The sequence below is a fragment of the Impatiens glandulifera genome, chromosome 2 (assembly GCF_907164915.1).
Source record: "Impatiens glandulifera chromosome 2, dImpGla2.1, whole genome shotgun sequence".
In the NCBI taxonomy this organism is placed as follows: Eukaryota; Viridiplantae; Streptophyta; class Magnoliopsida; order Ericales; family Balsaminaceae; genus Impatiens; species Impatiens glandulifera.
Window position 1 is genome coordinate 8,178,194 of NC_061863.1, and position 26,285 is coordinate 8,204,478.

Here is a 26,285-nt window from a genome sequence, read left to right on the forward strand (position 1 = left end):
TTCTAAAGATGATCTTATTATTTGCCTATGTGGTCACGGTCTAATTTTATTTGTGGTCATGATTGTCTTATTTGCATATGTGTTCATCACCTAATTTTAATTGCGCTGGTGAGCACTTTAATTTTTTTACGAAAATATTCCCTTCGCGAAACGTGATGACCTTCGCGTTTTGGGAATTCTTTTATATAAATACACAATTTTTTTCATTTCGCTATTTTCTTTCTCTCTCTTCTCGCGACGGCACAGCGACGGAACCCTAAACGAACACATTATATAGATCGACGACAAAAACCCGTTCTAATATCAGGTGATTGAATCGATTTATGTTCTTATTTTCGTTATGTTAATCTTCAAACTCTAAACCATGAAGTTTTCTTATTGTTCATCTTAGTTGTTCATTTTGTCGATGATAATGTTTGCAGTTGATGATTCTCTGATTCGGTTACGTTTCAGGGAAGATTCATTTGATTCTCGCGACTAGATTTCTCGCGAAGCGCCTTCCCTTTTTGCGAAGGGCCTTCTCTTTTCGCGAAAACAAGTGCATCTCTTCGTAGAAGCATGTTTTGAATTCGGGTTTACTGCTTTAGCAGATCTCGAACGCTATATTCTAGTTTCCTCAATCTCTGATAAAACCTGCCTCTACTTCTGTTTACCATTATTTATCATTAAGCAAGTATGAAAATGGCATATCATGTTATTGCAAGTTGATGAAGAAATTGTGCATGATGTGGTTAAGAGGGGATTTGATGAGAAACAACTGATTGCAATCAAAATGATGTATGCTCTTTTTTTTATACTTGTGTACTTGGGCTAGTTATCTTGTGACAATATATGAATCATATTTTTATAGTATAGAAAGTTGAGAAATATATTGAAATTAAGAAAAAGGTAGTTCTCATCTTACCATTTCCATCCTGGTCTTGTTATCAACCTGAGCTGGTATTTAATCTTATTACCTCTTTCTAATTATTTAACTATGCTTCATTTTCCGGCTACGGTTGCATATTATCTACTCATTGACAATCGATCACCTGTTTCTAGTGGCTACTTGGGAGACGAGTCCCAGGAATCCATGGTACGTTCTTCAAAACTTATCAATAACTAGTGTACAGTTCTACCTCATATACATAAATATTTGGAAACTAAAATTTGACATAAACTTATCAATAACTAGAAATAAAATAAGTTTTTTTTACCAAAAAAAAAAACAAACAAACCTTGATGCATTTGGTGCAACAGACATTAGATGTTGTCGGAAGGAAAATACTTGAAAAATATCTTATATGTTTATCATGTGAGCATCCTTAACATTCCATCAACCAAAAGTTATATCATGAAATTCTCAGTTTTACTGGGCTTGAATGATGTGGGATTATCAAAATATACCATTCTTTCTTTTATGATAAATATTAAATGATATTATTGTCCTTCTGTCTAAACAGTAGATTGTTTTCAAATAATCCATTACAAAACAACCCTCTCTATTGAGTGAAACCCATTTAGAAATACTTATCTTTTTTGTTTATGTATCCGAATTCATATGAGATACAACCTTTAAGAATAGTTTCCAAACATATATGTATAAAACAATTATAAACATGTTTGGACAAACATATTTTTATGAAACAGATGGTATTTTTAGAAAATTTTATCTTCTTCATCTCTATTTTTTTTTTTTTGTGGAGGAGTTTGGTTCTGGTGCATTGCCACCAAATGAAGCTGTTCAAACATGGTTTCTGGTCACCACTTACATCAAGATACTAGTTTGAACAGTCGGTTTCCAAGTGAAAGAAAATGGATTATTGGATTGCAGGTGCTCATACATAACCATAATCTCCTCTTGCTTATTTAGGCTGATACATACATAACTATTGGAGTAATCTTTAGATGCAGCCGCTGCTTGAATCCAAGCCAAGTTGGATGCTAAGAAGGGTCAAGGAAAGGCTAAGGGCAAAGGAAAATGAAGGGATTTTATCATTCTAATTACCAAGCGCATGAATAATATCTGATGAGAAATAAACACCAGTAAACAATGTTAATTCACTACAGCAAAAACGACACTTGATCGAATTTTGTTCGATAAAATAATATGCTAGGCTTCTTCACATGCAGTATTTTGTATCTTTGTTCTTTCTTGTTAAAAATATCATACTGGAATTAGTTAATAATATATCATTATAAGCATAAGTATTTTGATACATTCTATGAAGCATCACTGTTTAGCCCATATTAACTTGTCTCTTAATTAATACTCTTACACAGAATAATAATAATAATAATAATAATAATAATAATAATAATAATAATAATAATAATAATCTGATATACACCTTTCAATAGTTTCATAACAAAATAAAAATAAAAGTCTCTCATCCTTTAGCCTAAATTAGCATTACCAAGTCAATATTTGCAAAATGAGCAAACACTTTTTAAACCATGTGAGAGACATCAATAGCGTCTTGTCCATTATCGCCCCAGCCTGAGCTGATCTCAAATTTACAAACGGGGCAAGTTCCATGTTGCCTCAGCCATGGGTCAATGCAGCTAACATGGAACTGGAAAATGAAACACACAGTTTGGGGTCAAACTACTAATCCAACATATTGTTAAGACATAATAAACATATATAAATAAACACATCCCAATCAAAATGAAGAACATAAACCTGATGCAAGCATGGCAAACTTCGGACAGCTTCACCAATGTTGACTTGTTCATCACCCATGCCTTTGGTGCCGCCAACCTCAATCGTACTGCCGTGCTTCATCTACATGTGCAAAAAAATAATAATTGTTTCATTTGATAACTGTCATATAAATGTACATGTGCAAGAAAAAATTTAACTGGATTTTTTCATTATACCACTGGATAAAATATTTGGATTCAAACGAATCCGAAATGAACATAATTGTACCTAATTCATCAAATTCCCTCTCGAGAAGTGCAAGCTGAAGTCTGAGGCCATGTAACCTTCCTCTCGTTGCAAGGGCTATAATGGGCGACGTATGCAACCTTAGTTCAGTATGACCTAGAAGTCCACTTGACATGTTGCATACATTCTTAGGATTGTTGCCATAAAAAGACACCAAGAACTAGCCAGAGCTACAAATCAAGGTATCAATCAGTGACTGTATTAGGTCAAAAACAAAAGAGATGATATATATACTCTACTACTTCAGATTTCAAACGTCAAAGAGCTTAGAAAAAAAATGAAAATATAAAAGAGAAGGAGAAAAATGGGGTACCTGTGACAAGGAAAGCAGGTATATTAGTTTTTGGTGGTCGAACTGAATCGTAGCACACGCTAGTACAAATAAGAAAGAAAAACAGTTTTAGGAACTTTTAGATGCAATAAAAGAAAATTTAACCATGGAAATTGAAGAGGCTAAGAAAACAAAACTCACATCGACTTTCGTCGTCGATCTGTATAATGTGTTCGTTTAGGGTTTTGCTGCTGTGGTTCCGCCGCTGTGCCGAGAGAAGAGATAAAAGAGAGAAAGAAAATAATGAAATAAAAAAATTTAAGTATTTATATAAAAAATTTTAAGAGTTAGTGATATTTTGTCTCTTAAAAAACCTTTAGAAACAATTTTTGCAAAAACAAATTAAGAAAAAAAATAAATAAATATTTCAACTTAAATTTAAGACGTTTATAGTCAAAAATATTTATCAATAATCTCACCACCTTAAAGACAATTTTTATGAAAATTAAAACAATTGTTTTTAACTACTTACTTGCATAAAATAAAATAGTAGAATAACCCTGTATAACTTATACATAACAAAACATGCAAATATTTAACATTGGACAATAAAAAAAGTTGTAGCTTAATCATGGTTATACATATGACATGTTTGGTAACAAAAAAAAAAAGTAGTTAAATTTCAAGCTTCTAGATCATTAAGTGAAATAATAATCCACCTTACCCTAGTTCAGAATAAAACATAATCCAGCTAAAATAAATAATGAAATTAAGAAAACTGAATTTTAAAATTAAAAATAATTTTTGTAGAGACTATAGTAGAATGCAAGAGATTGAAAATATTTTTTTTTAGTAAATACTATATTTATAATAAATTAATATAACTTTAAAATATTAAACATATACAAAACAAACTCTTAACTAAAATGAGAAGAAAATCAGTTTTTTTCTTGAGATTTGCCCCAAAAGAACCTTAGTTTGAACAAAATGAGAATGAAAACCAGTTTTTTAATATATAAAAAGATTATAAGTTAAGTTTTGGATAAAAACCTAATAACCACTACATCAAACAAGCCCTAAGATACAAACCCTAAGAGACAAAATTCTTCTAACCTACCTAAATAACAAAAAAACAATAAAAATAAATAAGTAAACCAAATCCAAAACCAAAACCAAAACCAAAACCCAATAAGTAAACCAAAACCAAAACCCAAAATTTAAACCCAAGAACATTTGTTTTTTCTTTATAAATTGTTGTATTTTAAAGAAAATTTACATGAAACTATAAGTCCAAGAGCCAGCAAATAAAAAAATAAAAAAAGACCAATTCAATGTTTTAAATGACTAAAGTCTCCCTCCCTACTATTGACCTATTTTCTAGGTTTCTTTTCCTTCTTCTTCTTTATTATTATTATTAATATTATTATTAATCTAACGTTGACTCAAAGTCAAAGTTAGACCAGCTGCTTCAATCTCCTGCACCCCAGCCTCAGTATGTCGGTGCTCAGCTTCATAAGTCACGATCAGCATCGTCGGATCATCCCTAGCCCTCTCCACATGCTTCTTCGCCGGACAACCCCTATAGGAACTGCACCGGTAATAGCCTCTGATCATACAAAAAAACAAAAAACATAATCAATCTCATGAATCAAATCAAATCAAATCATATCAAAACCAGATCTTGAAAAATGATTAATACCTGGGAAATGGAGAACCCTTGATGGGTTTCTGACCATACTTCCTCCATGAATACTCATCAGACGGAATATCAGCAATTTTTGAACTTATAGCCGGAACCCTAATAGCCCTCCTCAGTTTGAATTTCCTAGGAAAAAAATGATAACTATTTAGTTACAAAGACAGAGAATTGAATTGATTTAGATTCTTCAACTTACTTCTTCTTGGCACAATGACAGCGGACAGGACCGGCGGCAGGTACGCCGAGGGAGAAACCAGAGTTCTCATGATCATGACACCTTTTTCGATTCACCGACGACAGAGGCGGTTTCCCGATGGGATTGGCCATCATCATCGGCAGTGGATTCATAGTTAGGATGAACGGACCCATCTTCCCGTTCGAGACACTTCCATCGCCGGTAATCGTTGACATGAAAGACGAGTTCGCCGACATCGGCGGCGGCGACAAGCTGAACCTTGGTTCCCTAGGAACCTGTTTTGGCAAACCCATTTCGAGTTTGACTTCAGAGCATGAAATCTTCGACTTGGTAAAGTCCAGAGTCAATGATGCCGGCGCCGGCGCCGGAGTCAGAACCGGAGTCCGAACCGGAGTCAGAACCGGAGTCAGAACCGGAGTAGGAGCCGGAGTCAGAACCGGAGTTGGAACAGGAGTTGGAACCGGAGGAAGATCCGGAGTCGGACCAAGGGCGAGAGTAAGAGTCGGATAAGGAGGGGTGAAATGAGAAGATGAAGAAGAAGGGGGTTCACCAGCAGGAGTAACCGGTCCACGGCGGAAACGTGCATGACCGGTTCGGTTCTTTTGAGACTGAGTAGATATCAGTTGAAGCAGATGCTCCATGCTTTTCAAACCAGCGGTAGCCTGTTCCTGCAGAGCCGCCGGTTCGTCCATCTTCGAAAACCCAAAAAGCTCGACCGACATCTTCTCAAGAGAGAGAAAGAGAGAGGGAAAATAAGTGATAGAGAGAGAAAAGTCAAACTCCGGCGACCATAAACTGCCCGCCGGCGAGAAGAAAATACTGTTTCTAGAGAGAGAAAGTTCTTGATGAAGAAGATGGAAGAAGATGAAGACAAACTCTGCTTATAAAGGAAACAGAAAAAAAGAGTCAAATGTTTTAGATCTAATCCAACGGCTGTGATTGTTTTTGAAATTTCCAAGACAAAACAAAAGGACATATTAAAGGGCATCAATTCAACTTTCACTGGTGTAGATGGGTCCCACATTAATATTGGTAATTGAAAATTAATTTTTTGAATATAAATTATAATAAAAAAATACTTTATTAATGGCAGATTTCCAAAATCTCTTTTATGGCTAGAAGTCTTTGTTTTTAAAAAAATCTTTATTTATCCTTATCAAGAAAATCATCAGAAAAAGTAAATCATTTAATATTATAATAATAAAATAATTTAATTATTTTACTATATAATTTACTTTTTACCCAACAAGATTATCTAAATAATTTTAAATTATTATTTTTTTTAAAAGTTGTATTTTTGTTTATAACTTTTTAAAAAGAATAGTGTAGATTTTACTCACTAATTACAAATCACTTTGAAATCAATCTAGATTCTATTTTAAAATTAAATATGTTCATTAATAAAATAAAATAAAATAAAACACATTAGAATATTAGAATTGGATGTAATCCAAAATTTGTTTGAAATTTAATAAATCAAATCAAACATAACCCTAACAGCAATTACTTGTACAACTAAGCATGATTTAAATTTCTGTGTTTAATATTATAATTGAATTATATTCAAAATTATCTTTGAAATTGATTAATATTACTGAAATCAAAGACAACTAAGCATGCATATGGTACAGTAAATAAGTTTCCATATATTATTTTTAAATATGTAAGTAATTAATACATAAAGTTACTTCGACTAAAAGTGTCAAAAACTCAAATTAATGAAGTGACTCAACAAACTTTGCCAGCAAAAAAATATTGTATCTACCCTAATTGTTCAAATTTAGGATATTACCAAACTTATATTTTATTAAAATATAGATTAAAAAAGAGTTTGATTACTTGGTGAAAAGAATTATAACGTATAATATATTATAAAAAAATATTTTCCTTTTGTAAAAGTAATCAAATATATTTTAGTATATTTTTGTTGATAATTTGATATATATCTTATGATGTGATGACGCGGAATATATAGATAAAAATATAAAAAAGTTGTTTTAATATTATCAATGACGTTCTAGATAAGTTTTTATTTATTAAATAATTTAAAGAAGAAATATGGAAAAATCAAAATTTAAGATTTTTCTTTTTTGATTTTTGATTTTTCTTTTTGCTGATGAAGCAATAATTTTTAGAATAATCCCAACACTAATAAAATTATTGTTTTTAATTAATGTTAAGAGGAACAATTAGGTCATGTTTTAGTAATGGTTCTGTTTAATTTTGTGTAGAGTAGTTCAACTGATGGCATTGTTGAATGGTTTGGTTCTTAATGACATATGATCATCTTTAAAAAAAGATTGGTTATTATTAACAAATGTTGTATTTAGATGGAAACATTAGAGTCCACCAATATTTTACTTCAATGTTCATTTGTGTAAATCTTATTTTATCGTCAATAGTTGTGTAGAACGATATTGAGTATTATGGTGGGCTGTTTGAGATTTTTTACCGGTGTATAATTATAATTAAATACAATAAATAATTTTCCAAGTGAAAATTTGGTAGGTATTATATTTTTTACGAGTGAATCCAAGTTTCACTAATTGAATTTTTCTGGCATGGTTACTTTATCGCGTTTTCTAAATAGTTAATCAATACGAGATTGTTTGAAAAATAATAATTTGATACCATCAATGTGAAAATCAAATTAAAAAGTAAAAATAATTTTGTTTAATTTGACATGAAAAATAATACTGAATAAGACGATGAATAAGACGAAGTATTTTGAAGTATGAAAAAATGATTGAATAAGACGAAACATTTTGAAGTAAGAAAAAAAAATTGATAAATTTTTAGAATATGTTACAAATAATATTTTTGATGAATTTTCTTTAACTAAACATGTTTTATTTTGATTTTTGAAAATAATAATACATTTATATGTGTATTTTATTGTCAATAGTTGGGTTCTGGTAGAACGATGCGGAGTATTATTGCGGTTTGTTTGAGATTTTTACTAGTCTATAATGCTGATTAAATACAAATAAATATTTTTCTAATTGACAATTTGGTATGTATTATTCATTTGTACTATTGAAAACAAGTTTCACCAATTAAAATTTTCTGTCTTAGTTATTTTATTGCGTTTTCTAAATATATAATTAATAATTGATATTATTTGGAAAGTAGTATTTTATCACCATTATCGGAACAATCAAATAAAAAAATAAAAATAATTTTGTTTAATTTCACATAAAAAATAATATTGAATAAGACGAATCATTTTGAAGTATAAAAAATATGATTGAATAAGACGAAACATTTTGAAATAAGGAAAGTTGAAGACAAAAAATGATAAAATTTTAGAACATGTTACAAATAATATTTTTGATGAAGTTTCTTTAACCAAACATGTTTTATTCTGATTTTTGAAAATAATAATACATACCAAATATAGCTTAAACTCAACAAGTTTGTTTTATACATATATATGTGTATTTTATTGTTAATAATTGGGTTGAAAGATTTTAGTATTATTGTGGGTTGTTTGAGATTTTTTTTAGTAGTCGATAATACTAATTAAATACAAATAAAAAATTTTCCAATTGAAAATTTGGTAGGTATAATTCATTTTTACTAGTTAATCCAAGTTTCACCAATTAAAATTTTCTTCCATTGTTATTTAATCGCGTATTTTAAGTAGATAATTAATAACATATATATTATTTGGAAAATAGTATTTTATCACGATCATTGTGACAATCAAATTAAAAAGTAAAAATAATTTTGTTTAATTTGACATGAAAAATAATATTGAATAAGACGAATCATTTTGAAATATGAAAAATATGATTGAATAAGAAGAAACAATTTGAAGTAAAAAAAATTGATGAGAAAAAATTGATACATTTTTAGAACATGTTACAAATAATAATTTTGATGAATTTTCTTTAACTAAACATGTTTTATTTTGATTTTTGAAAATAATAATGCTTATCAAATATAACTCAACCGGTTGTTTTTGTTTTTTTTTACATTTATATGTATATTTTATTGTCAATAGTTGGGTGGAACGATTCAGAGTATTATTGCGGGTTGTTTGAGATTTTTACTAGTCTATAATGCTAACTAAATACAAATAAATATTTTTCTAATTGACAATTTGGTAGGTATTATTTGTTTGTACTATTGAAAATAAGTTTCACCAATTAAAATTTTCTGTATTTGTTATTTTATTGCGTTTTCCAAATATATAATTAATAATTGATATTATTTGGAAAGTAGTATTTTGTCACAATCATTGGAACAATCAAATGAAAAAATAAAAATAATTTTGTTTAGTTTGACATGAAAAATAATATTCAATAAGACGAATCATTTTAAAGTATGAAAATTTTGATTGAATAAGACGAAACATTTTGAAATGAGGAAAGTTGATGACAAAAGAATGATAAATTTTTAGAACATGTTACAAATAATATTTTTGATGAATTTTCTTTAACTAAACATGTTTTATTTTGATTTTTGAAAATAATAATGCTTATCAAATATAGATTTAACTCAACCGGTTGTTTTTGTTTTTTTTACATTTATATGTATATTTTATTATCAATGGTTGGGTAGAACGATTCGGAGTATTATTGCGGGTTGTTTGAGATTTTTACTAGTCTATAATGCTAACTAAATACAAATAAATATTTTTCTAATTGACAATTTGGTAGGTATTATTTGTTTGTACTATTGAAAATAAGTTTCACCAATTAAAATTTTCTGTATTGGTTATTTTATTGCGTTTTCCAAATATATAATTAATAATTAATATTATTTGGAAAGTAGTATTTTTTCACAATCATTGGAACAATCAAATTAAAAAATAAAAATAATTTTGTTTAGTTTGACATGAAAAATAATATTGAATAAGACGAATCATTTTAAAGTATGAAAAATTTGATTGAATAAGACGAAACATTTTGAAATGAGGAAAGTTGATGACAAAAGAATGATAAATTTTTAGAACATGTTACAAATAATATTTTTGATGAAGTTTCTTTAAAAAAACATGATTTATTTTGATTTTTGAAAATAATAATACATACCAAATATATCTTAAACTCAACACGTTTGATTTATATATATATGTGTGTTTTATTGTCAAAAGTTGGGTAGAAAGATTTTAGTATTATTGCGGGTTGTTTGAGATTTTTTAGTAGTCGATAATACTAATTAAATACAAACAAAAAATTTTCCAATTGAAAATTTGGTAGGTATTATTCGTTTTTACTAGTTAATTCAAGTTTCACCTATTAAAATTTTCTTCCATTGTTATTTAATCGCGTTTTTTAAGTAAATAATTAATAAAGAGATTATTTGAAAAGTAGTAATTTATCAAGATCATTGTTACAATCAAATTACAAAGTAAAAATAATTTTGTTTAATTGAACATGAAAAAATAATATTGAATAAGATTTTTTAAATACTGTATCTATTAAAATTTATTGAAAATTTATATTATTATAAATAAATAAATTTAAAATTCTTATAAAATATAAATAATAAATAAACATATTAATGATATTTTATATTTAATCGTATTAATTAGTGTTAAGATGAAATAAGATGAGATCCTCGTGGGCTTGACACAAATATCATCCTCCCGTCAACTACAGATCAAAACTTACAATATGAACACATATTTATTTTAATTTTAAACTAAAAAAAAATCAAAATTTTTATCCAAAATTGTTAGATGAATTTACTCAAAATATTTCATTTGCACAATAAATTACAATTTTAGATAAATCATTCAATTAATATTTTTTAATTAAAAATTTAAATAAAAAAATATTTTAATAGTTAATCTGAATAATTCAAGTATAATATGAGATTTTCAAACAATAACCCATTTTGTTATAATAATCCTGTATCAAGCAAAGGTATAAATATGGTGCATTGTAAGCCTTTTCATGTTTAGTTATTTAAATAATTTTGTATACTATTTATCATGTTTTTATTTATTTTTTCATCTATTAAATTGATTAAATCATCAGTCAAAATATTAATATATTTTTGTGTAAATATTTTTAACTCTTATAATTTATATATATCTTGAATTATCATTTTTTTTATAATAGCAATTAAACAAAATTATTTAAATAATTGAATTGGAACAAATCCAATATAAGTTTAATGTTTTTTAAACTAAATAATCAATTAAATTATCATTTAATTAAAAGTTTATCCACTATTAAAAATTCAAATAACTTCATTTTTATAAAAAAAAATTAATTATAAAAATCTAAAATATTCAACATCAAATAACCTATAATAATCAAATAACCCATAATATTATTTGTCGTATTTGTCACTGTCCTATTTCATTAATGAACTGCACAACTTATTTGTCGTTTACATAAGATATAATAATTATAAAATTATGTTTATTTTTATAATTATAACCCATATTCCACAGACGACTTTTACTGCTATTTTCTGTTTGAATAAATCAGAAGAAGACTTTTTATTCTTTGTCTTTGTCGCTACTAAATCTTAAAGTAGTTGACCCACTTTTTCTCTTTCACTTTCATTATTGCTACGTGTGGTATCTTCCTCCTAGGATAAGGGTTAGTTTGATACCGTCTATAAATCCATTTAAATAATTTTCATATATTTATAAATTATTTTTAATTATATTACAAGTCTTTTAAAATAATATTAAAGTTTAATTTAATTTAAATATAAATCAGTTAAAAAAATATTAAACAATTCAAATAAATATTATTTATTAATCATATTTCTATCTCAAATAATTTATTAAATTATATTATCAAACAAAATTAATATTAATAATAAAAAGTTATTTAAATTATAAATATTAAAACATAATTTCAGTTTATTTCTTAAATACTCCAATACAGAAGTTATTATTTAGTTTATTCCATTATTATTATTATTTTTTATCTTTTATTGTTAGTGCGTGCTTGAGTTGAGTTTATGCTTGTGCTTGATATATTTAATTGTTTTAATTTATAATTTTTTGTTTTAAATTATTTAACTTATTTGTTAAAGAATTAAATTTATTTAATTTTATTTAATAATAATAAAAATGTATTCGTTAACTTCTTATAACAGCTTAAATGTGAAACTCAATCAAAATATTATAAATATATTAAAGTTATATTTATTAATTTATATATAAAAGACCAAATACTAATAAAGAGTCAACATGTGGGTCCATGATTTAGGTCGTCCGACTTTTCTCATACAGGTGAAAAATTTGTTGTTGCCAGGTTAGTGCCAACATATGTTTATTTATATATTATTAATGAAAAACAAAAATAATAATAATTAAAAGCGTGGGAGAGTTGACACGGCAATTTGACTAAGAAATTAGAAATTTATTGACTATTTGGCATTTATATATTAATAATAAAAACACTTTGTATTGATTCGGTCTAAGGCTGATATGATTTATCTTATAAATATGAACAAATTACTATATTCTATATCAAACACATTTAGGGTCGGCCCGGCTAACGTCACAGTCACCCTATCCGTTGAGCATCCTAATTATTTTTTTTAATAATAATTTATCAATATTTTTTTTTTTGTTTATGGCACCCTAGAGAAATTTGACGAAATGTCCCAAAAAAGTCCTTCAATGCGCTAATAATTTAATTGCGCAAATGACAACTTTAAAATATTCTGACAAAATTATTCCGTTGCGTAACACGAAGGGCATGATCGTCACGCGAAAGGAAAACCTATGAAATTACCTCATCGCGTAACGCGAAGGGGCACGATCGTCTCGCGAAGGGGCACGATCGTGACGCGAAGGGACACAATCGTCACGCGAAGGGCACAATCGTCACACGAAGGGCACAATCATTCTGAACTTTTCACCGGTTTTTTCTTTGCAAGACGATCATGCCCTTCACGATACGAAGATAATTTTGTCAAAATATTTTGAAGTGGTCATTTGCGCAATTAACCACCATTTAAAGGACTTTTAGGGTCATTTCGTCAAATTTCCCACACCCTAAGCTTTGAAATCTATATTGAATTCACTGCATATTATTTATTCAATTAAGTTGAATAAACAAATGTATTTAACGATAAATTTAAACAAATAAATTGTAAATAGTAAAATCAAACTAGCCTTACTAATAAAATTATAAAACATAATAACACTTCATCAATAATTTGGAAATATGAGTTTAGATAATACATATTCTTAGTTTGACTAATTGAATATTGGTCTCTTGTTACATGGCCTTAGTTTGTTTGTTTGATAAGTGGTTAATTATTTTGAAAAATAATTTAACATCGGAACTAAGATGTAACATTGTAAAATATTTAAGGACGTGCCATTAAGATCTTGTTAGGACGTGCCATTAAGATCTTGTTATTTGAAAAATATAATTTTGTGTTAAATTAATAAAATATTATTTTATAGTTAATATATTATTTTATTATTATTTTAAAAAAAAATAATGTATATTAAAAGTTATAAAAATAGTTTAAACACAACAACAAAGCATTACAAAAAAGAAAAAACGTTACTCAATAGGTTATTGATCTCATAAGTACTCGAGAAAAACGATTAACTTTCCGAAAAACTCCACCGACCTTTCAGAACGAATCTTAGAAATTATCATAATAATATCATTATAAATGATACGCATCGGAGGACTACAATCATTAAAAGTTCGGATAATTTATCTCCAACTAGATAGTTACCAAAACATAATTGGGATGGTAACTAAAATATGTAGGCCTTCCATATCAACCACATCAAAAATTCTAAACTTCCCAACGACTACCCAAAAAATCGGACATTACTAAATGAATCCCATTAATACTCCATAAAAGACTCCATATATTAGCCCCCTCGATAATGCAAAAGTAAGTGAGTTTCCGATTCAACCTCCCCGTGACACATACGACTAGGGGTGAGCATTGGGTGGATTAATCCGAAATCCAATCCAATCCGAATCCTAAATACTAATTCGGATTGGATATTTCGGATTGGATTGAGATCGGATTGGATTGAGTTCAGATTGAATTAAATCGGATTGGACTATCCAAATTATCCAAACTATCTAAATAAAAATATATTTTTTAATTTATTTTTCCATAAATTAAATTTCATCTCAATATAATATATATTTTACTTATCATCACTTTGACAACGATATTTATTTTTATTTTTATTATATTTATTATTCTTTTTATTATTTTTTTTTCAGATTCAAATTTAATAATAATAAAAAATTCGATTTGTTTTATAAAAAAAAGAAAATTTGTTGACTAATTTCAAGTTGATATATATAAATATTTTTTAGTTTGGATTATCCAAACCATTTTCAATCTAATCCGTATCCGATCCGTATTAATTAGTAAAATTATTTGGATTACATATTGGATAAACTTAGTTTGGATTTAATACGGATCTGACAAAACAGATTGGTTTTACCCATTTGCTCACCCTATATATGACTACGCACTAGTAAAAAATTAATTTTTAAGAAGAGCAAAAACCCTCGGAGAAAGACAAAATATCTTCGGTGATAGTGTTCACCGAGAGCGATAAATGCTCTCGCAGTGTCTCAGTGACATAGTTGTCGGTGAAAGGAAAAAGAGTATCCGCGAGGGCATATATAGCTCTTGGAGATATTTAATTTCTTTTACCGAGATCTATTGACTCTTGGTGATAATAAACATTTAAAAAAATGAAATCTGAATAGTCCAACAAATTAAAGATATGAAGTATTATTGATAAATTTACCGAATACAAACTCTTAAAAAACACTTATTAGAACATGCTCGCTCGCGGCCGAAGATCTGAAGGTATTATTGATAAATTCGCCAGATCTAGGTGACGGTTAAAGCATCATATGTAAAAGTAAATGAAAACAAACAAAAACACAAAATCCACAGAGACAGACAGATCCAAGTCAATATATTACAAGCAACGATTAACTTTTTCAATAAGTGGAGAAAAAGATACGAGTATTCAGAATAGCAGACATTATGAGAGCACAACATGTGCGATACAGTGGAGAAAAAAAAGAGGGGTTTTGTTTTGTTACAACATTTTCAGAACGTGCCTCTAATAAAAGGAAAAAGAAAATAGAAAAAGGATATTTAGATGTGAAAGTACAGATCTAAAGAAGTTTGTTTATTCGGACGTTGTCTAACTTCATTAGACATGGTCTAATGAAGTGCACGAGCAGACATCGTCTATTTACTTTAGACATGGTCTAAGTAATGTGGTGCGAGTAGACGTCGTCTAATTATTTTAGACGCGGTCTAAGTAATGTTGAGTTATGGAGCCTACACTTATAATAAACTCTACATTGTTAATTAGAGTTTATTTGAGTTTCTTTTTGGTTTTGGGCTTGGGCCTAACCAAAGTTATTTAAGTTTATTACCTGAATGTTTACCCTATAAATATGTGATTATTAAGGGTTTATATTGTTAAGATAGAATTCTAGAGAGATAAAATGTGAGGCAAAAACTCTGTATTCCTTCTTCTTTTTCATAGTGAAATCTGGTGGTGGCTGAAGTGGATGTAGCTCAATTTGAGTGAACCACTATAAATCCGTGTTTTATTGTGTTCTTTTTTCTTGTGTTTTTTACAGATTGTTTTCAAGAAGGTCGGATTTGGGAGATTCAAATTCTAACAACTGGTATCAGAGCAGCTAGGCTAGATCTGAGCATTGGAAACAATGGCGAGTGAGAATCCAGCTGATATGTTGACGAATGCTGTGACAAATGAGAAACTGAAGTTATGTGCAACTTCAGTTGGTCTTCTTCGTTAAGACACCGAATGGAAAGCCGCTACCGATCGAGAGATGATGAAGTTAGTCTCTAAGTGGGAGATTGTTGAGTTATGGAGCCTACACTTATAATAAATTCTACATTGTTAATTATAGTTTATTTGAGTTTCTTTTTGGTTTTGGGCTTGGGCCTAACTAAAGTTATTTAAGTTTATTACCTGAATGTTTACCCTATAAATATGTGATTATTAAGGGTTTACATTGTTAAGATAGAATTTTGGAGAGATAAAGTGTGAGGCAAAAACTATGTATTCTTTCTTTCTTCTTCATAGTGAAATCTGGTGGTGGCTGAAGTGGATGTAGCTCAATTTGAGTGAACAACTATAAATCTGTGTGTTCTTGTGTTCTTCTTTCTTGTGTTTTTTACAGATTGTTTTCAAGCAGGTCGAATTTGGGAGATTCAAATCCTAACAAGTAATGCGCGAAAAAATGTCGTCTAAGTACTTTAGACGCGGTCTAAGTAATGCACGAGTAGACATCGTCTAATTACTTTAGACGCGGTCCAAGTAATACACGAGCAGACGTCGTCTAATTACTTTAGACATGGTCTAAGTAATGCGCGAGTAGACATCGTGTAAATTACTTTAGACGTGGTCTAAGTAATGCACGAGTAGACATCGTATAATTACTTTAGACGTGGTCTAAGTAATGCACGAGCAGACGTCGTCTAATTACTTTAGACATGGTCTACGTAATGCGTGAGCATACATTGTTTAATTACTTTAGATGTGGTCTAAGTAATGCGCGAGTAGACGTCGTCTAAATTACTTTAGACGCGGTCTACGTAATGCGTGAGTAAACGTTGTCTAATTACTTTAGACGTGGTCTAAGTAATACGCGAGCAGACATCGTCTAATTACTTTAGACGTGGTCTAAGTAATGCGTGAGTAGACATCGTCTAATTACTTTAGATGAGGTCTAAGTAATGCGCGAGCAAACATCATCTAATTATTTTAGACGTGGTTGAAGTAATGCGCGTGCAGACGTCGTCTAATTACTTTAGATGTGGTCAAATTAATGCGCGAGTAGACGTCATCTAAATTACTTTAGGCGTGGTCTAAGTAATGTGCGAGTAGACGTCGTCTAATTACTTTAGCTGCGGTCTAAGTAATGCGCGAGCAGACGTCGTCTAATTACTTCAGACGTGGTCTAAGTAATACGCGAGTAGACGTCGTCTAAATTACTTTAGACGTGGTCTAAGTAATGCGCGAGTAGACGGCGTTTAATTACTTTTAACGTGGTCTAAGTAATGCACGAGCAAACGTCGTTTAATTACTTTAGAAGTGGTCTAAGTAATGTGCAAGCAGACATCGTTTAACTTCATTAGACGTGGTCTAAAGAAGTGCGTAGTCGGACGACGTCCGACTTAATTAGACGTCGACCGACTTCATTAGACGTCGTCCGACTTAATTAGACGTCTGAAGGAGCGTCTGATTATCTACTCAGCTCATCTACAATTCTCGTTTTTGTTGGGTTGAAATTTTTAATTGATTTAAAAATAAATTAACAATTTTGATTTGATGAATGATGAAATAGTTTTTGGATAAAACTAAGTTCAATAATTTTTAGTCATATCAAATATATAAATATATATTTAGATATTAACATCTTAAGTGGTGTAGTGGTAAGCATGCCCGTATGTCATACAGTGACCTGGGTTCGAATCTCACTAGGTGCAGAATTAATAATTAGAGTTCTGTTAATTTGCAGGCACAGCTGAAAGTCAACGCGAAGTTAGACCGATTTATGAAAAACGTCTAATGTTAGACGTGCAGTCTAACTCAGCAGAATTAGATGTAAGTCTAATGTATACGGAATTAGACGTGCAGTCTAACTCAGGGAATTAGACGTGCAGTCTAATATATTTGCGGAATTAGACATAAGTCTAATGGATTGTGAATGTTAGACGTGAGTCTAACTCCTTCAGATTAGTCTAGGGTAGAACCGGAATTAAACGTGCAGTCTAATGGTTATTGGATAATTAGACGTGTAGTCTAATTAAGTGAAAGTTAGATGTAAGTCTAACTCCTTCAGATTAGTCTGAAGTGATTGTAATTAGACGTAAGTCTAATTCTATTAGACCAGGCGGTCTAATAGACTCTGTTATTAGACGGGGATGTTTAAATTTCATTAGACTGATTTTCACAATCCGTCTAAGTGAAATACGTCTAATGCTCAGTTTAAGTAGTATGTTTGAAGCTAGCACCCACCTACCCACGTGCTCTAGCTGTACGCTACTCCTACTCCACTCTCATGTGAAGATCAGTACGACAGCCAACTGTAACCAATTGATGAATGCCACGTAAGTAAATATTTTTCCCACTACTTGTTCTATGCAGGACAATTTCAGAAGAATATTTGGCCAGTACCAGATTGGTACGGCCACGTTCCATATGCACAGTGCCTGCTGTACTTGTGTACTATGGGTGGCCTTCCAATAGATGCTTGCCATGTATCCAAAAGGAGGATTCGACCGTTGAAGCTTTTCAAGAATATATTGCTGCCTAAGGATGAAGATGAAGAGAAGTAGAAAATAAGACAGAAGCTGAAGCTTTCTCTCTCATTAAATCAACAGATTTCCAGAAGCTTGATTTCTTGAATCAACTTACTCTCTCTCTAGATATTTTATTCTCAAGTGTATTTTGTAAATCACTACGTGAAGTTGAAAGTTAAGTTACTGGACTATTTGATAGTCATTAACAGTGTGTTGTAAGTTGAACAGAGGCTGTTCTGTTCAACAGAGTGTTAGTTAGTCAGCAAACTGTATTTAATTGAAAAGTATAGTGAATCCTTTCGGTGGTTGGAAGAAGGGGTGATGCAGGAGAGTTTGCTCCGAACATCATAAACAATCTGTAGTGTTATTTACATCTGTCATCTTCTCCTTCTTTGGTTTTAGCTTCAAACCTAAGCAAACGTTTCTGCACTTGAATCGTTCAAGAGTTTGCAAAGGTTTGTGAAGAATAGAAAGAGATATTAATCCATAACATGATTTCTATTAAACTGTTTATCTGAAGTCGTCAACAATAGTCAGACCCCCATCTCTATTGGTGCCGCCGATCCTATCAATTGGTATCAGAGCCTCGTTTTCTATTCTCAAGCTTCTAAGGAATTTGAATTATGTCTATGGCTGTCATCAACAATGTTCCCATGTTCTCAGAGGAAAACTATGTTGTGTGGAAGGCGAGAGTCCACGCTCATCTAGCTGCCATAGATGATGACATGTGGTTTGTCATCACCGACGGTTCGATAAAGATTGAGAAGGCTAGATCTGAGTGGACCGGTGAAGATCAAAGAAAGAACAACCTCGACAACATAGCAAAAGACATCCTCTACAAGACATTGGATGACAACATGGTACACAAGATCATTACATGTCCCACTGCCAAAGATAGTTAGGAGAAGCTGACTAAACTGTGTGAGGGCAACGAGCAAACAAAAAAAAACAGACTCATGGTTGCCACTCAACAGTTCGATAACTTCAAGATGGGTCCTGGAGAGACGATGACTGAGTTCGATGCGAGATTCAGTAAGGTTATCACTTCTCTATCCACTTTGGGCAAGACTTACAGCAACAGAGAGGTTGCGATCAAGGTCATGCGTGCTTTGCCCAGAGAGTGGGATATTAAGACGATGGCGATGAGGGAGTCTAAAGATCTCAATAAGATGGAGCTCTTTGACTTACTGGCCGATCTGAAGGCCTATGAGTTCGAGTTGAACCATAAAAATGAAGAGAAGCACCCCACATCCACCATCATAACAAAGGCATTGGTGACTGTTGAGGAGCCATCTACTGCCACTACTGTGAAGGCTGCTGCTATGCAGATTAGCAGCGATGCCATGACTCTTTTCATGAAGAAAATCTGCAAATTCATGAAGAAGAGGCACTTCAAGGAAGGAAACAGCAAGCTGAAGCTTGATGAGAAAAAGAAAGATGACAAAAAGAACAAGAAAGAGCTGAAGACTCTTATGGCGGCTGAAAACAAAGCCAAGTGGGCCGACAGCGACTCAGATGATTCATCATCCAGCGATAGTGATGACGAAGAGGTCACTTGCTTCATGGCAAGAGAAGAAGAAAGCTCTAAGGAATCCGATGTATGTGATTTCTCTCCAAAAGAGTTTACACGAGATGAATTAGTGGCTGCACTCAATGACATGTTAATTGAGTACAAGAAACTATCAGACTCTTTTGATGAACTAAACTTGAAAAACAAATCTGATAGCTCTTCTTCATCTCAAAACAATGATTATGAAGTTTTTGAAAACAAAATGGCTGAGCTCTCATCTGAGAATGTGAAGCTCAAGGAAAATGTTCAAACTCTGTTTTCTGAAAACCAACGTTTGACATATGTGGTCGGTTCCTGGACGAAGTCTGGAGATGCAGTCAGACAACAGATAAGTATGCTGAGGCCTGCCAGATACAAATCCGGTCTAGGATTTGATGGCAATGACTCAGACAAGTCTTGTGAAAAGTTAAACCCAAAAACTGACAAGTTTAAGTCTATAAACTTTGTCAAAAGGAGCTTAACTGAGAATGGAACTAATCCAAGCTGTGATGAGTTAACCTTAAAAGATGAGATTACTTTTGTTCCGCCAACTGTTAGCTGGCTGAAACTTAAGATGGAAGCAGCCAGCAAGTCTGGCATATTAAAACTTGACAGAAAGTCAAGGAGTTTTAGACAAAAACCATCCTCTAAGATTAACAGTTCAACTGCTAGTAGGAAGACGTCTGCTAAGCCTAAATCATACGCACCGATCACAACGCAACATGGGAAATCCATAAAAATAATCAAAGTATGGATTCCCAAAGGACTAATAAGCCATGGATCCAAAGAAAAATGGGTACCAGATTCGTTATTGTCTTTGAATGCAGGTAAAATAGGAAAGCAGTTTGGAAGAGCAAGACTGGACAACCGGCTGCTCGGACATAGCATATGACAAGCAACAACCTAAAGTGGCTGACATCTTCTCAATGCCACTTCTCGAGTCTAAGTTTTCTTACCTTAGAAATATTTTTAGGATTGTTAGATTATGATAATGCCTAGATTATGTTTAAATCATGAACTCAACTAGTTTTGATAATTTAGTTTAAATAATCAAAAAGGGAGAAATTGTTGGGTTAAAATTTTAATGTTTAAACTGGTTTTGATAATTTAGTTTAAATAATCAAAAAGGGAAAAATTGTTGGGTTGAAAATTTTAATTGATTTAAAAATAAATTAACAATTTTGATTTGATGATTGATGAAATAGATTTTGGATATCAACATCTTAAGTGATTTTGATGAAAACTAAGTTCAATAATTGTTAGTCATATCAAATATATAAATATATATTTAGATATCAACATCTTAAGTGATGTAGTGGTAAACATGCTTGCCTGTCATACAGGTGACATGAGTTCGAATCTCACCAAGTGCAGAATTAATAATTAGAGTTTTGTTAATTTGCAGGCACAGCTGAAAGTCAACGCGGAGTTAAACCAACCGATTTTATGAAAAACGTCTAATGTTAGACGTGCAGTCTAACTCAGCGGAATTAGACGTAAGTCTAATGGATTGTGAATGTTAGACGTGAGTCTAACTCCTTCAGATTAGTGTAGGGTAGAACCAGAATTAGACGTGCAGTTTAACTCAGTGGAGTTAGGCGTGCAGTCTAATGATTATTGGATAATTAGACGTGTAGTCTAATTAAGTGAAAGTTAGATGTAAGTCTAACTCCTTCAGATTAGTCTGAAGTGATTGTAATTAGACGTAAGGCGGTCTAATAGACTCTGTTATTAGACGGGGATGTTTAAATTTAATTAGACTGATTTTCACAATCCGTCTAACTAAAATACGTCTAATGCTCAGATTAAGTAGCATGCCTGAAGCTAACACCCGCTTACCCACGTGCTCTAGCTATACGCTACTCCTGCTCCACTCTCCTGTGAAGATCAGTACGACAACCAGCTATAACTAATTGATGAATGCCACGTAAGTAAATATTCTTCCCACTACTTGTTCCGTGCAGGACAATTTCAGAAGAATACTTGGCCACTACCAGATTGGTACGGCCACGTTCCATATGCACAGTGCCTGCTGTACTTGTGTACTATGAGAAGCCTTCCAATGGATGCTTGCCACGTATCCAAAAGGAGGATTCGACCGTTGAAGCTTTTCAAGAATATATTGCTGCCTAAGGATGAAGATGAAAAGAAGCAGAAAATAAGACAGAAGCTGAAGCTTTCTCTTTCATTGAATCAACAGATTTCCAGAAGCTTGATTTCTTGAATCAACTTACTCTCTCTCTAGATATTTTATTCTCAAGTGTATTTTGTAAATAACTACGTGAAGTTGAGAGATAAGTTACTGGACTATTTGATAGTCATTAATAGTGCGTTGTAAGTTGAACAAAGGCTGTTCTGTTCAACAGAGTGTTAGCTAATCAGCAAACTGTATTTGATTGAAAAGTATAGTGAATCCTTCCGGTGGTTGGAAGAAGGGGTGACGTAGGAGAGTTTGCTGACTACCAAATTGGTACAACCACGTTCCATATGCACAGTGCCTGTTGTACTTGTGTACTATGGGCGGCCTTCCAATGGATGCTTGCCACGTATCCAAAAGGATGATTCGACCGTTGAAGCTTTTCAAGAATATATTGCTGCCTAAGGATGAAGATGAAAAGAAGCAGAAAATAAGACAGTAGATGAAGCTTTCTCTCTCATTGAATCAACAGATTTCCAGAAGCTTGATTTCTTGAATCAACTTACTCTCTCTCTAGATATTTTATTCTCAAGTGTATTTTGTAAATCACTACGTGAAGTTGAGAGATAAGTTACTGGACTATTTGATAGTCATTAATAGTGCGTTGTAAGTTGAACAAAGGCTGTTTTGTTCAACAGAGTGTTAGCTAGTCAGCAAACTTTATTTGATTGAAAAGTATAGTGAATCCTTCCGGTGGTTGGAAGAAGGGGTGACGTAGGAGAGTTTGCTCCGAACATCCATAAACAATCTGTTGTGTTATTTACATTATGTCATCTTCTCCTTCTTTGGTTTTTAGCTTCAAACCTAAGCAAACGTTTCCGCACTTGAATCGTTCAAGAGTTTACAAAGGTTTGTGAAGAATAGAAAGATATATTATTCCCTAACATGATTTCTATCAAACTGTTTATCCAAAGTCGTCAATAATAGTCAGATCCCGTCTCTATTGGTGCCGCCGATCCTATCAGTTTTCAACAGTTTGACAAGTCAGCTCAAGAAACGAATGAACAACTTCCACGTATGCCTTTATCATTCCAATTGCCCTTGTTGTAACTTTCCAGTACAACACGATTTTAGAGAATATTCTGTGCACTATTAGTCCGGTACGACCACGATCCCAATGATAATATCCCTGTAGTACCATCCCGTACTATTGGTGGTCGTCCAATGGAAAGAGGACACGTGTCCAAAAGGAAGATTCGACCGTTGTTTCTTTTCAAGTATAAATAGCAGCCCAAGGACAACAAACGCATCTCTTAGTTACTTTGGCATTCTCGATCATATTCCCTCTTGCAAAATTTGAATCTATTTGACTCAAAATCTCAAGTGCGAATTACCCATTGTGTGTGTGATTATTCTGTAATTCATCTACTATTCTTTCTGTGTGAAATTTCAATATTGTAAGTTGAACAAAGGTTGTTCTGTTCAACAAAGAGTTAGATAGAAGTTCAGAAGCAGGTGGGTGTTAAGTCTTGTGTTTTCTAATTGGGTTTGTGCAGATGTTGTACTAAATCAAAATCTTCTAGTGTATATCCTTCCTGTTGAGGAAGAAGGGGTGACGTAGAAGTTTTATCAACGAATATCCATAAAACTCCTTGTGTCCTTTACTTTCCGTCCATTGTATTTGCTTGTATGACGCTTCAAATCTAACTAGTTGTTTCTGCACTTGAACTTGTTCAAGAGCTCGCGAAGATTTGTGAAGAACATAAACAAATCTTAATCCTTCACATGATTAATATCGAATTGAAGTTTGAAAGTTGCCAACTATAGTTAGACCCCCGTCTCTATAGTCGACACCGATCCTAACATAATTAAACCTCAATTACTTAAAGTAATTGTCAAGAAAATAAATAATTTGAGATAAATATTATAATCATTTTATCTCAAATTGGTTTAAAGAAAATCAAGGGGAATTTAAATAAATAATTTAGAATAAAAATTGTATCCATTTTATTTCAAATAAATTATTTATTAAATCCCAAAAATATAAAAATAAAATAAATAGGCAAAATAAATGTCATATTTATTAATATTTTATAGGATGAAAATAGAGGAAAAATGGATTGAATTTTTTTAATTTCAAACAAGTTCCAAGACGGGAAAAGGGTAGGAATCTACTACAGCCGAAATCAAGAGAGATTAGTGTAGTCGACCTCATAGTCATCGAATGAGCGTTGAATTGTCATTCAACGCCCAACATTCAACCGCGTAAACCGCTGCAAAGTAAGCGGGACGCTTCTGCACCGCAGGGGATCAACAGATGGACGTCACCAACGATGTTAACCCAGATGCGCGCGGATCGCCCATTGCCAATGGAGGTGTCCGCACTTAGGCTCAAAACGATCACGATTCAGCCCCTCCTCATCGCTTAAACGCGGAAGAAGAAAATGACATTGTTTCTCGCCTAGTTTGTCATCTTCTTTGTGACGAAGAACTAGATAAGAACAATTCAATCTTTTAATTTTCAAAGATCAAACTTTTTCGTTTCTCCACCATTTGACTCTATTCAAAAGGTAAAATGATCATCTTACTCTAGTGATCATTTTATCTACAACATGAGGCAACATCATTGCCAATATGAGCAATTAGCTGAAGATCAAACAAAAAACCATTGATGACCTTTTGACTAAATTGAAGCCACTTGGTCAACCAACCAACCTTAGGAAGCTACAAATAACCTCATTTGAACAAACATAAGGCAAATAATCAAATCACAAGCCCTGAATCACACCCAAGAGAAATCCGTCATTAAAATTTTCAGTCCATTTTTGAAACTTTGTGTAAGGATGTAATGTTTTAATCTAGACATCCAGAAAGCTTCTTAAAGAGTTCAGGAGTATTCTCCAACTCATAGTAAACTTCCAATCATACTGTAATTTTATCTACAAGTTTAGATTGAAATTTTTATATTTTAGTTTGACTAGTTTCATATACTACTTGATTATCTGATTTTTTGATTGAAAAACGATCCTAAGATCATATATATAAGCTTTCTATCGAAATAAAACTAAATCAATCAACTTACATCAGAAATAACGAAATTTGATTTTAAAAGTTTTCAAAATAGGATTTCTAGTCTTGAGTTATTACTAAGAACATCAACCTAGAAACCTTCCTAACATGTTTATAAGGATGTTAGGAACATATTCAAAATTCCAAGCCATCCCGATAATGTTTGATCATAACTAATTTTTTTTTATAAAAAATAAAATTCCAGTTCTTAATTTGGTTGAAACGAACTACTAGTGTTCATGTTTTGGTTTCATTTTACCATATGAAGCAAAAGGAAGCTATTGAAAAACTCCTTACGCTTCAACAAAGCTTAAAACTCATAAACACATTTTCTTTTTTCAAAACTGATTGAGTTGAATGAAACATCATCCCAATCGATTGATGCATCAGAATGATGTTATAAATAATCTTGGGGACTATACGAAGCTCCCATGTCATTGAATCGGAGGATCAAAGCCCAAGTCAAAATCATCAAACCTGTAGTTTGATGTTCTTGACAACCGATTGAAGTCTAACCGAGTTCGATTTTCGACCAAGGAAACTTAGTCCGGGGTTAGTTCACGACCGAGAAAATCAAACCCTCCCCTACACCCGACCAAGGAAACTTAGCCCAGAACGAGAGCTCCTCACATTCCGACCGTGGAATTAGGGGTGTTCATCGGTTAGGTTTTCGGGTTATTCGAGTTCATTGCTTCGGTTTATTCGAATTTTTATTTTTTTAGCCAATTCGAAAACCGAACCGAATTCGAATTTGATATTCGGTTATTCAAACCTAATTCGTTTTTTATTTTATTTTTTGGAACTAGTATAACTCAAAATAAATTGCACCAGCTAGGAATTGAACCCGGGTATGTACCGTGGCAGGGTACTATTCTACCACTAGACCACTAATGTTTTTTTTCTTTTATTATTAATTTTGAATTTAAAATATTCTAATTTGATTATTTTAAACTTTTTCTTAAACTAAGTTTGGAAGAATATATAATAAAAAATGAATTCGGTTTTCGGTTTGGTTTTCGAGTTGAAACCCAAACTCGAAAACCAATTCGAAAACCTTATTTGAATTTGAATTGGCTTGAAATTCGATTCGAAAACCGAAAATGAATTTCGAATTCAGTGAATTCGAATTCGGTCGGATATTCAGTTCAGACCAAATA

The 26,285-nt window shown here is 31.7% G+C and overlaps 2 protein-coding genes across 2 annotated transcripts; both read right to left on the minus strand.

Moving 5' to 3' along the window:
* Positions 1–2,322: 2,322 nt before the first annotated feature.
* Positions 2,323–3,085, minus strand: LOC124924284 (E3 ubiquitin-protein ligase SDIR1-like). The gene is made up of 4 exons (XM_047464343.1): positions 2,915–3,085; positions 2,824–2,843; positions 2,666–2,767; positions 2,323–2,555 (listed from the first exon to the last, which is right to left on the minus strand). Exons 1-4 carry the CDS (start codon positions 3,045–3,047, stop codon positions 2,430–2,432), a joined length of 381 nt encoding a protein of 126 aa, XP_047320299.1. The 5' UTR covers positions 3,048–3,085; the 3' UTR covers positions 2,323–2,429.
* A 1,539-nt stretch (positions 3,086–4,624) lies between these two features.
* LOC124927380 (probable WRKY transcription factor 17) lies at positions 4,625–5,871 on the minus strand. Its single transcript, XM_047467788.1, has 3 exons — positions 5,099–5,871; positions 4,903–5,028; positions 4,625–4,809 (listed from the first exon to the last, which is right to left on the minus strand). The coding sequence occupies exons 1-3, from the start codon at positions 5,818–5,820 to the stop codon at positions 4,635–4,637; spliced, it is 1,023 nt and encodes a 340-aa protein (XP_047323744.1). The 5' UTR covers positions 5,821–5,871; the 3' UTR covers positions 4,625–4,634.
* Positions 5,872–26,285: the final 20,414 nt, after the last annotated feature.

Excerpts from the sequence above, each read along its gene's own strand:
- LOC124924284 (XM_047464343.1), bottom strand. The coding sequence starts at position 3,047 with ATGTCAAGTGGACTTCTAGGTCATACTGAACTAAGGTTGCATACGTCG. Across the intron at positions 2,768-2,823 it reads TTAAATTTTTTCTTGCACAT|ATGAAGCACGGCAGTACGAT; the intron begins GTACATTTATAT and ends TTGCACATGTAG. Across the intron at positions 2,556-2,665 it reads GTTTGCCATGCTTGCATCAG|TTCCATGTTAGCTGCATTGA; the intron begins GTTTATGTTCTT and ends TTCATTTTCCAG.
- LOC124927380 (XM_047467788.1), bottom strand. The coding sequence starts at position 5,820 with ATGTCGGTCGAGCTTTTTGGGTTTTCGAAGATGGACGAACCGGCGGCT. Across the intron at positions 5,029-5,098 it reads TGTCATTGTGCCAAGAAGAA|GAAATTCAAACTGAGGAGGG; the intron begins GTAAGTTGAAGA and ends TTTTTTTCCTAG. Across the intron at positions 4,810-4,902 it reads AAGGGTTCTCCATTTCCCAG|AGGCTATTACCGGTGCAGTT; the intron begins GTATTAATCATT and ends TTGTATGATCAG.